The 12,008-nt window shown below is 41.8% G+C and overlaps 1 protein-coding gene across 1 annotated transcript in view; it reads right to left on the bottom strand.

The window, feature by feature from the left end:
• The window catches only part of DNAH6 (dynein axonemal heavy chain 6), a 320,342-nt gene that overhangs the window by 214,904 nt on the left and 93,430 nt on the right, over nt 1–12,008 (bottom strand). Inside the window, exons 13-15 of the mRNA XM_058278997.2 lie at nt 10,082–10,233; nt 6,622–6,774; nt 2,330–2,581 (exon numbers count right to left, since the gene is read on the bottom strand). Of these exons, the coding sequence (XP_058134980.1) occupies nt 2,330–2,581; nt 6,622–6,774; nt 10,082–10,233 (557 nt within the window). The remainder of the gene's footprint in view (nt 1–2,329; nt 2,582–6,621; nt 6,775–10,081; nt 10,234–12,008) is intronic.

Below are 12,008 nucleotides of genomic sequence, written 5' to 3'. Positions count from 1 at the left end.
GAATGATATTGCAGGGACAGAGGCTGGACATCAAATATCCTGCCATACCCACTGAATGGACTAGGGGAGAGTGTAAACTACCATGTAAACTATAACCCATGCAGTGCAGCACTGCTCCAAAATGTACCCACCAAATGCAATGAATGTGCCACACTGATAAAAGACCTTGGTGATGTGGGAGGAGCGGGGGTGGGGCGGGGAGTGGGGGTATATGGGACCCTCTCATATTTTTTAAGGTAACATTTAGTAAGATCTATGTATCTTTAAAAATCGATTAAAAAAACAAAAAAAAAAAGCAAATTCATGAAAGTTTTAAAAAAATGAGTATTTGTACATTTCTGTTTTATATGTTGTAATTTCCTGGTGTGCCATTTGTATTTGACTTTACGGTATACTCTTTTAAGCGAAACATTCTATTTTTATAAAGTGGGATGCATAAAAAAAAAAAAACCTATCCAAAAGAGACCACATTAGGATGAACCAGACATTTCAAAGTAAAATAGACTGAGTTATTGTCAATTGCCGAGTTTACACAGGTTTTCTCCCTCACTTCCTCATCAGCAAGAGTGGGGTTGTGACAGTAAGATATCATTTACGGAAAGAATGAAGTTGCAGCTCTTTGCTCCAGAATGATAGTGAATTAATTAAAAAACCTCTACAGAATAAGCACTAGTTATTCTACCACCTAGAGAGAATGCCTCCTATGATTTTTGTATCTATGCATCATGCTTATTAAAATACACGATTAAACATCAAGCATTTGTGGCACTTTTGCTCTTCCTGGTAATTTATCTATACATGCATAGATTATTCTTAAATGAAGAATAATTATTCATACTTCTTCGTAATAGTCTGCTGTGTTTAGAATGCAGTATATAGTACAACAGTTAGTAGCAGACTATTAACCGCTGGAAGCAGACTGTGTCCTTGAATCCTGGCTCCTCCATTTATTAGCTGTGTACCCTGGGCAAGTGACTTAACCTTCCTGTTCCATGGGTTCCTTCTCTATGAAATGTGAATAATAAAGCCTTATATGTGTTTTGAAATGTAAATGAGCTTCAACATAAAACATACACAAGAATGCTCCTAGAAGCATTATTCGAAATTGCCCCAAATGGTCATAACGCCCTTGTCCATCAACCATGCAATGGATAACTAAACTGTAGCATAAATGAAAAACAATGGACAAACTACATACGCACAGCAGAAAGGATGACTCCCAGGGCCATTAAAAAAAAGAAACAAATAAAGGACATACTGTAAATCTATTCAATTGAATTTCATAAACATGTGAAACTAACTGATGGTGTTAGATAGATATCAGGGTTGTGGCTGCCTTGGAAGACAAGGGAAGCCTTGCATAAGAGGGGCACCGAGGGGCGCTGATAACGCCACACGTCTTGACCTGAGTGGGGTCACCGGGTATGTTCACGTTCTGGTAATTCACTGGGTTGTGCGGTTATGTACCCTTATGCACAGTCTTCTCTGTGAGCCAAGACAGGAGCACTTCTAAACAGAAGTAGAAGCAATGCTTGGCACATAGTAAGCACACAATAAACATTAGTTATCACTATGTTTCCATGCCAGCACACATAAATGGACTGTGCAGTTTTTGTATAATGTCTGCATTATATTCTTTTGAGTAGTTGTACACTCACACATTTTATTAACACTCTCTTGATGGCGATAGAGTTTGTTTCCCATTGATTATAACTTTACATGTTTTTGATTGATTATAGCTTCACATGGTTTTATACTTCCATGTTATGATTTAGTCAATATGAATAGTAAAATAATGTATCATTACAAAATCATATTTTAAGGTATGCTTCAGGTAAGAAGCATCCAGATGCCTATTTTAAATTCTTAAAAAAAAATTTCCCCTGTATCTTTTCTATAATAACATTGGTGCAAGCTAGCTAAATACTCGTCATTATCATTTATTCATTCATGCTCTGCCTCTTTCTAAAGGGACATTTTCTAATGTTCTGGCTAAGTAAACTTTAAAATTGTGCCTGTAGCTATAAAACATGCTAGCAAGTTGCAAAAACACTCATTTCAAAGTAATAAATACAAGCCAGTAGGAGAAGAATTCAGTATTACGTATATGCTTTACTTGCAATGGTTTGGGATGTATTCTGTATTTCAAGAGGTTCAAAAAAACATTCCTTTATATAGCAGCTCAAAGACATTGTAAAAGGTTAGAATGAAACCATATGAACAAAAGGAAAATCAGATAAAATAAGACATGCTCCTTAAATGGCTTAATAAAAACATAAAATTAAAATTTAACATAGATTTGGTTTTTTAAAATCCTGCTTTAGCTTACCTGTGCTTGCAGCTTTATTTCATTCACTTCATTGTTCAGCTCTTCAAGATCTCTACCCAAATGCAGACAAAATTGCTTAATGCTTGATTCTCTATCGCCCACTGATTTATCGATAGCATTCCGAACAGCAACAATGGATGGCTTCATAGTTGCAAAAACAGCGAAGTCTTCGGGAGGTGTGGGAACCTGATACTGATCAATGAGCTTGTACATCTGAATCACCACGTTGGCTTCTTCTTCAAGGCTTTCAATCTAAAGAGAAGCAGAGGGTGCCTTGTAAATACAGTAGAGTCTCAGTATATCCTTTAAGGTTTTTTCTAACAGGAGATGGCTACTGGGCACGAGCTCATGAGGGGTGCTGCTGAAATGACAATCAAATTGGCTGGAGTCCTTGTCGTCCCTACAATACACGTCATCTAACAGGAGATAGTTTTGCAGAGCTGAGCACAGGTGGTATTACTCCTATAAATGTTTGTCTCTCTCGCTCTCTGTTCTCTAGCAGCATTACACAGTGCTGATATTCCGACAACAACTGCTGGGAGAATGTTCAGTTGTGACATCTGGGCTTCTAGGCACGTGTGCTGAACAGCGGTTGTCCCAGAGCAGTTCCCGAGCTGCGGGTAGAGCATATTCCTGGCTGCACGCGTTCAGAACCCAGATCAAAGAGCCTCCCACTATCTTTTGTTAAATTCTTTTACTAGATTCAACTAAGGACTGAACATCTTCACTTATAATGTCCTACCTTGCAGTGGACAATGTATTTCTTGTCTCTCCTAATATTTTAGCAACCAGTTTTGGGGGGAATCACCCTCCCCTCAGCCATGTTCATCCAACTTGACCCAAACTCCTGGCCACGAGCTGAACAAGCAACATCAGACTGGGACCTAGAGAACCCAGCTCAGACTGACCGTGTTGCTGAGCAAGGGAAAAGTCAGACTCTGTTGGCAGAGGCCATTTGCTTTCGTGTGGAAATGGAAAGCAGGTCCTTAGCCTGAGAACATCACAGCAGAGAGGCTTTTCCAGGAAAGCTTCTCCACCTTTAGTTTGCATCACAATCACTTGGAAAGCCTGTTAAAACACAAATTGCTGGACTCCTCTCCCCAGTGTCTCATTCAGAAGGTCTGGGATGGAGCCTGAGAATTTGCATTTCTAACAAGTTCCCAAGTGATGCTGATGGTGCCCGTTTGGGGACCAACCTTTGAAAAGTACAGGTGTAGAGAGGAGCAGATATGAGGCCTGGAGAGGGAGATGCTTTTGGTTTTGCTACGCTTCTCCAGTCCTTAGGTCATGTCCTTTTTAAATACTCCGCTCCATCCCATGCCTTTGGATTCCGGAAGATACCGCTCTTACCTGACAATAAGTCATTCCCGTTTTCTAAGCTAGCTATGTGAGCTTTCATTGCTTTTAAAGCAAAAGGGTCATAACATCTCAAGTTATAAACAGAATTCTCTTTCTACCATGATCTGGAAGATATGTTTATCTTCCTATGTTTCCCATTCTTGGGTTATCATATGTCCAGGATTCTCTGAGCATGTACTGTTTTACACTTATGGTGCTGCCATATGGATTAATAGTGCCCTGTTGACTCACAAAAATGTCCTGGTCAGACAATGAACTGTGTGGCCCACCCTCACTCTACTCGTTAATGACCCCAGAAGCTACCATTCACCTTGGGAAGACACCTGAGTCATCTTGGACTCCTCCTCCTGACCGCTCGTCCCGTTGCCCACTGGGTTCTTCCAATTCTTTCTATTTAACATCGACAGGAACCATTCCCTCTCTCCTATCTCTGACCATATGGATTTAATTACAGTTCACCAGCTTTCTCCACCAAGCACCCTTTCTTCAGAGGGTGCCCATCACCTTGTACTGCTCTGGTCCTGCTACCTCTTGTCTTTGCACATGGTTTTCCCTCTTACTGGTATGTCTACCTGGATGTTTAGATATTCTTCAGGGCAAAACTTAACTACCCCAAACCCCACAAAACCTTCTGTGGCTCACAGGCAGGGTGGACCACCGGCCTCCCTCTCCAAGTCCTACACAACAGTGTCTGCGGCTACAACCATTGTACTATTCACCTTATAATAATTGCTGCTCTCCTTCTAAACTCTGAGCTCCTTGAGAGCAGCTTTACTCCCTGTTGTAATCCTTGCACCCTACTGTGTGGGTGCTCACTAAGTTTGTTGAGTGAATGGATGAGGCTCCAAAATTAGCTGCTCCTGAGTGCAGAACATCTCCTGGGGGAAGCTGCTTCCCCAGCACACCACCCAGCCATGCACAGACAGCCCTGTTTTCTGCACTGTGCACCCACTCTATAGTCTGGAAATACAGGGAGACACGTAGGCTCCCCCCACAGCCATGTGTACAGTGGGATCCTGGCTTCCTCTCATGGTTTATAGGATGGGAAGGACACCTGGATCTCCTTCCTACACATTTAATATGGTGATTCGAAGAGAGAAATTGTCTCTCTCAGTGGCTGGCTAGACTTGCTGCATATGCCTGGGGTGCTTGTGTTTTATATGCTGTTGGATGAAGAAGCAGACACAGCTTGTTTGGGGCAGGTGAAGAGAGAGAGGGAGGGGGAGAAGGAGGACGAGGAGGACGAGGAGGGAGAGAGAGAGAGAGAAAAGAGAAGGGGGCAGGGGGAGACCAAAGCAGAAACTCAGAGAAAAGTAGAGACATGAGATGGAGAAGGAGGGCTCCCTCAGCCCATACGGCCTCCCCTTCCCTGGTGGTTCTGGTGGGTTCTGAAATCTAGTTACATTCTTGACCAGAGAGTCCATAAACACCCTTGAATCCTTAAATAGGGCCCCCATTTTGACCTACAATAAATAGCTCAAGTGAGTTTTGGTTCTTTGTCCAAAGATGCTTAATGAATACAAGTAATAATAAATTCTTACTAATAATTTAATAATAATAAGGGCATCTTTAGGATCCAGGATGATGCATAAGCTAATCTGAAGAAAAATCACAATCATCTGCCCTTTTAAGTAGGCACTATTTTTTTAAAAATGAGAAGCAAAATTGTTACTGTTGTAGGCACATGAAATAGGCAGTATTAGCAATTCTGTTAACAATATCTAACACACTACCCAGTTGTTCATGACTTATTTCATTACGTTTACATTTTTTAATTGGTAAAGTAAAATACAATTTTGTTTTCCTTTTCCAATTATTTAAGGAAATAACTTCTCTCTTTTTCCAATGCTGATGCCAAATTGATAAGAATGAAAGCTTAAGAAAAAACAGACCGTTGAGGCCCCTTGCTAGGTTGCCTGCTGCAGGGAAGAGCCTGAGAGGAGGAAACCAAGCGTTTTCAGAGAGAGAGAAGCAGGGGAGACAAAGCAGTGACGGTAACTGTGTACGCGTGCGTTGGACAGAGCTGAGCACGTCATTTGGGTCGTCTGAGTGCCCGTATCGCCTGCTCTCCCCTCCGCCCTTAAGCTAGCTCCGGTTGGGGTCTTTAGCTTGTGTCAGGAAGGATCCTGCCTACTACGCCAGCAGAGGTCAAGGGCGAGAGGCATGGGCTCTGCCTGCTCTCTAGATTACAGTGGGCTTCGTGGTCAGAGACCCAAATCTATACTCTGGCTCCACCACGTGCTAAGTGCCGTGATCTTGGGCACCATAGCCCATTTTAATCTGGTAACTAACTCATCAGCAGAATGAGGATAAAAATTATCCTCACGTTTTAGTGAGGATTAAAAACACATGTAGATAAAAGTGCAGAGTTTGTACTTGAAATGGTAATGGGTGGTGGTGATGGCAGCACAACATTGTGAATGTAATTACCACCACTGAATTATACATTAGAATGTGGTAAAGGGGGAAATGTTAGGTTGCATACATGGTACTAGAACAAACACATAAAAAAAATCCATGGAAATACACAAGACAGCGAACCCTAAATTAAGCCATGGACTATAGCTAATAGTACACTTATAAAAATGTGCTTTCATCCGTTGTGACAAATGTTGTTAATAATAATAGCATGGTATATGGGAATCCTATATTTAATGCACACAATTATTCTGTAAACCCACAACTTTTCTAATAAAAAAGCTAAGAAAAAAATGCATGTAAAAAGTTTAGTGCAATGCCTTACCAATAGAAGAATGTAATCAATAAATGTTACCTTCCATTAATACTATGACATAGGGTAGCCACTTACTTTAAGTGTTTTTGATGTTTTGACAGCTGTAGCCTGACCTTCAGTTCCTCATTCTTTCTTGTCATTATCTTGCTAACCTACCATAAATGCTGGAATACTGATTTATATAGGACCATCAACTCACCCTTTCCTGAATTTCGTCAAGAAACACTAAACTATTAACATATTCTATGGTGGTAGTTGGAATAAACTCAAGTTTATACTCTGCGTCTTGTGCCTCAGAGATAATGGCATCCACTTTTTTCTTGCTTTGACGAGGAAGCATAAAATTTAGAACCTGAGAAAGAAAAAGACAGTGTGGTTTAAAAACACTTGAATATTTCCCCTTTGTGACATATTTGAAATCAATCCTAACTGGACATTAGTTTAGTCTTCAGGTATTGGAAGCAGCAGGGTATATGAAGGGACTGTTTTTTCTCATTAAATCATGGCTAGTGGGTCTCTCTGTCTAGAGGGGCCCACACCAAATCTTGGTGTGTATTTCTGTCTCTCCCATTTCTCTCAAGCTCTGTTCTTTCCCCCATTTCCCCAATAAATTCTTTTTACTGGCCTAACTAATAACAAACAAATGAACAAACAAAACTCTGCTAGTCAAGTGAACCAGAATGGCCAGGGCTTTTGAAGATCACTTCCAAGGTAAAATGAATAGATTATACAGCTTATTGACAAGTTTGTCCAAATGCTCCGCGCGCTTGGCATTTCTGCTTCTTGTACCCTATGGGTGGACATTATGGTGGCCTCCCCAGCATCAATTCCACTCTTCCCTTGTGGGGTGGTGGCTCTGTGGCTTTGGCAAAATTGACCTCTCCTTCAGGAACAAGGATGGAGTCTGGCGGATTTCCAGGCAAATATGGGCTTGGCTTCCTTTGTCCAAAGCGATTGGTTTAAGGTGGACCTCTGACCATAATGGGTCTAGGACTTTTGTTTAAGGCTGTTTTGGGGTGTGGGAGAGGTGTGTTCTTGGAATTCCAATCTTTCTTTCTCTCTCTGTATATGAACAGGGAAATAATTAGCCTAGGGAGCTGCAGACCGCTATTTCACAAACATAAGGGAATGCAAGCTGCCTTAGGAGGAAGGTGACACCTCAGGAGGCTCAATAAAGAAAGAAATTGGGTCCTTGGTAGCTGGGTCAAACCTCCTTGATGTCCACCTAACCTCTGGACGTTTTAGATGCATGAGCCCAAGAACTTTCCTATTGATCAAGATAGCTGGAGTTCCGTTTTCTTTGGCTCGTCCCGGAGTATTAACTCATACCATCCAATTCTCAGAAGTGACGTGACCTAATTAAATTGCACTATGAAAATCTTTGGCTTCCCCTGTTGGTGAACTTGGAACAGAGAGAGTCCAAAGGGCAAGGAGGGTAGAGGGTCTGGTCCCACTGTGGATGATTTCCCTGAGGGAGATGGGGTCCCTAGCACCCCAGGGATAGGTCCTAAGCCATGCAGGGAAGTAGAGGAAAGAGAACAGATAGAATTTTAAATCTGGGAAGGATCTTTAGATTCACCTTTGATTTCTCCCTCCCACCTCTTTCCCCATCCTTTAATCTGTTACCCAATGCCATCCCTTTTACTTCCGTCTTCTCTCAAATCCAGCACTGCCCTGTGCATTTTTACAGTCAGTTCTCTGTACCATGTCCTACCTCTATTACTGCAGTAATCTCTGAGCCTTTGTCCCTACACCCAGCCTCTCTCCTCTCTGACAGATCCCCGTAGTAGTTTTAGAATATCTGATAAAAAGCGAATTAAGTAATGTGTTTGCTTTAAACACTTTAGTGGATCCCCACTGCCTTCAGAATAAAATCTAAGCTCCTTACTGTTACCCAAGTGCCTTCACGATCAACCCACGTTGCCAGCTTCATCTGGAAGCACTCTGCCCCAGTGATTTTCAAATGGCACGTTGTGACTCATCAGTACATACAGAGTGAAGACAGTCATTAACAACCATCATTTTTCAGAAATTAGAAGAAAACAGACTAGAAAATATTAGAATGCATTCCACGTAGTCATGGCAGAATTGTTGTTTCATGGACCTTTTGTTTCCTTTACACGTGAGTGTGTTTGCCTAGGTGTCAATTATCAATTCATGCCTCTCAGCAACAAGTCCATCTGCCATCGCCCGCTCTATCAGAAAGGTTCTGGGCCTTTTAAATATTTTTCCTTTCCCAGATGGCCCAGTGCTAAACTTCGCCAGTAGAGGGCACTGGAGGGACACTAGACCACAGTGGGAATTAGGGCCCTGTTGACCTAACGTCCTGCCCCGGGTGCCCTGACTGTAAACTCTCTGCTTCCAGGCGGACCACATGTGCCCTCAGGGAACGCACTTCTTGTGTGTGAGCCCTGATTATTGTGACACGGCCCCTGACAGTCCCATCCTTTCAAGCCCATGATGGGGGAGCAAGGGTTTCTTGCTCAGATCCTGAAAAATCAAGGGGTGGAGTTGAAGAGTCTGGCTTCTAGTTAAAATCTGATGTGTGATTTTCAGGCCCAACCATACACAAATGCTGCTGAGAACTCCTTATTGGAGGCAGGAGGGGGAAAAGATTTCTTTTTCCTTTTAATGGTGCACAGAAGTGTCATCTATCACATCTTTGATGGGTGCTATGGAGAGCCAACTCATTGTCCAAAATAGACAATGGGTATACCAAAACTTTAATTGCTTTGATTCCCTAGTTCTTGGGGTCCCAGGAAAAATTGAGGGGTGGACATTGATGGGGGATGGTCCAGGTGAAGCCTGCCACCTTTGCCTGGGACACGCAAATACATCCTGTGCTCAGGAACAGATATGCTGGTCAGATGAGACAAAACACAGTCTCCTAATAAATGGGGGCTGCCAGGACATTCCTTCCCTATTGTCTCAAGCATATGTAAATATTCACTGGAGACTGACCAGAGAGTAAATATTTTAGCTGTGTGGACCATACAGCCCCTGTCTCAACTTTTCAACCAAGCCCTTGAAAGCAACTGTTGATAAAATGTAAACAAACCGGCATGGCTGTGCACCGGGGAAACTGCATGTTCTTTTGTGGCAGGCTGGACTGGACCTATGGGCTCAAGTCTGTGGATCCCTGTACTACGCCATTGTCTCCCTGGAGGTATTTGAGAGACACATATTCTCTGGCTACAAGGGGGAACCTCAAAGTTATTCTTGAACCAACACAAATGTCTCTTGCTCTAAAATTCACCAAAACATAATCAGACATTTGAGGTTCATTCTAGATCAGAAGATGATCTCAGGGTCTCAGAATTGACCAACACTCCTGAGGCCCACGTTAAATGTGCCCGAGTGTCTCCTGCTGAGCTGTTACATGGGGATCTCTTTGGCAGGAAGCCTTGAAGAAAAAAGGCGTGGACCTAAGGGGAGAATCTGAGGTCTGCCGTCCCCTCGCTGCCCTCACCTGCAAGTTGACTGTGCATAAGGCACAGAGAAGAATATGGCCTTTTCCTAGAAATCAAGGATGCCCAGTGGTCTTACGTTCATTTTAAATATGTGCAATTCTAGAAAACAGATGTGGTTTCTTTCTGAAGTAGAAAAACCATAAAGTAATTGTAAAGATAATATTAAGTTTTTTCCTAGTTTATAGTTACCTCCAAGCATCGCAAAGGTGATGGAATTAGTTTTTCTTTTAGTAGCTTGGTGTCGATGAGCAGCAATCCTACATTTCTGGTGGGTCTAAGAGCCACTGCATCCTTGTGCTGTTTGTGATATTTTTCCAGTTGTTCACTAAAAAACTTAACATCTACATTTTTTTATAGAAAGCAAAAAACAAAACAAAACAACTAAACAAACCATATACACATTAGATTTTAAGGGATCATTATGAAACATATTAAAGTCATTGCATTAATAAATTTACACATTTACTTATAATGCTATTTTCCATAGATAGAGTACCTTGGTATAGCTTTAAATGTTCATTCCAAATGCTTTATAATATTTTATTCTTATAATAAAGAAACCAATATTTTACTATATATGTCTGTCTATCTATCTATCTATATATGTTTATCTAGCTCCTAATAAGAAATGACAGGTGAAAATGACTTGTAATTGTATAAAAGAATCTCATCTGGAGTGGACTAGATTTACAGTGAGATTGGTCTGAAGTTAACCTTGATCTAAGGGGTTCCACTTGGTATCAGAAAGGAAAATATTTTAAGGATGTCAACAACAAAAATGTTCAAAACATTTTTTGGTCAGTCATAGTTGAAGCTATCGCCATTGCCCTCACCAGTGCGCCTCTGCCATTCCTGCTCCCGACGTCAGGGTTTAGGGCTATCGATGTGCATCTGGCAGAGCATGCAGCTGCATTTTGGTTATCTTTCTGCCTCCACTCTCTCCCTTCTCCAATCCACCTGGTACCAGTGGAAGCCTGACTTTCCTTGAAGACACTTTTTTTCATCCCATTAGTCAAAAACAGCACTTTCTAACACACTTACAATTCTAAAATACTCTGCTTGTTCAAAAATCCTATACCCTCTGGGCTTCTGCCAACTAGCTAACTATATTCCATTACTTCCTCCTCTTGGGCCAGATTGGTATTTTTGTTGTCCTTCCACTCCTTGCAAGGAGGAAAGGGTGTTGATCCCTGCCTTTCACCAGGCCGCCTCCTTTCCTGAATACTGTAAGGGACATTTGACAGAGTATAGAGAGCAAGAGCACACCACACAGGCACTGGAAGACCTGGACTAAGTCTTCCCTTAACCCACGAGTGGCCTTAGGTACGTCACTTACTCCTTCTGAGCCTCGGATTCCTCAGAATATGAATGGGGACAACTACCCAATGGGCTTCAGGAGGTTTTGATATGCATGTTTTTGATAACTGAAGAAATAAGGCTATCAAATGATCTGAGAAGTTCTCTGGTAAAATAACCAATAAAAACTGTATAATGTTGCTTGGCCTAGTGTTTTCCCAACTTATTTGAGCACAGTTGTCCTTCAGAAGAGTGATCCAAGGAACTCCAGTTTGGGAAATACTGATTTGGTCTAATTCTCTCTCTATATATATATTTATTTTTGAGGTACTGGGGGCCAAGGATTGAACCTGGGGCCTCCTATGTGGGAAGTTGGTGCTCAACCACTGAGCCACTTCAGCTCCCCTGAGTTGGTTTTTTCATTTGTTTGGCTTGTTGTCTTTGTTTTTTCAGGAGGTGTCAGGAACTGGGCCTGGCATGTAGGAAGCAGGTGCTCACTGCTTGAGCCACATCCACTTCCCTAGTACTCTCATTTTATACATAAAGAAATTGAGATCAAGAGAGGTTCAATGCTTTGGCCATACTCATATAGCTAAAGAGAAATGAAAGAGTAGAGCCGATTAGAAGAGAAATTACATGTATTTTCTATCCTTTTTGAGACAAGGAGAGGCAGTAGGCATTATGGTTAAGTGTGCAGGCTTTTAAGCCAGAGAAGCTCGTTTCGAAAGCTCTTACTAGCTGTGAAATCTTGAAGTTGCCTTATTTCCATATAGCTTCATTTACTGTTTCATAAAATGGAATTGTTAGGATTAGAGGATAT

Source organism: Dasypus novemcinctus, chromosome 17, assembly GCF_030445035.2.
Source record: "Dasypus novemcinctus isolate mDasNov1 chromosome 17, mDasNov1.1.hap2, whole genome shotgun sequence".
Lineage (NCBI taxonomy): Eukaryota > Metazoa > Chordata > Mammalia > Cingulata > Dasypodidae > Dasypus > Dasypus novemcinctus.
Note: the sequence above shows the minus strand (reverse complement) of the source record. Positions and strands in the feature narration are given on the sequence as shown.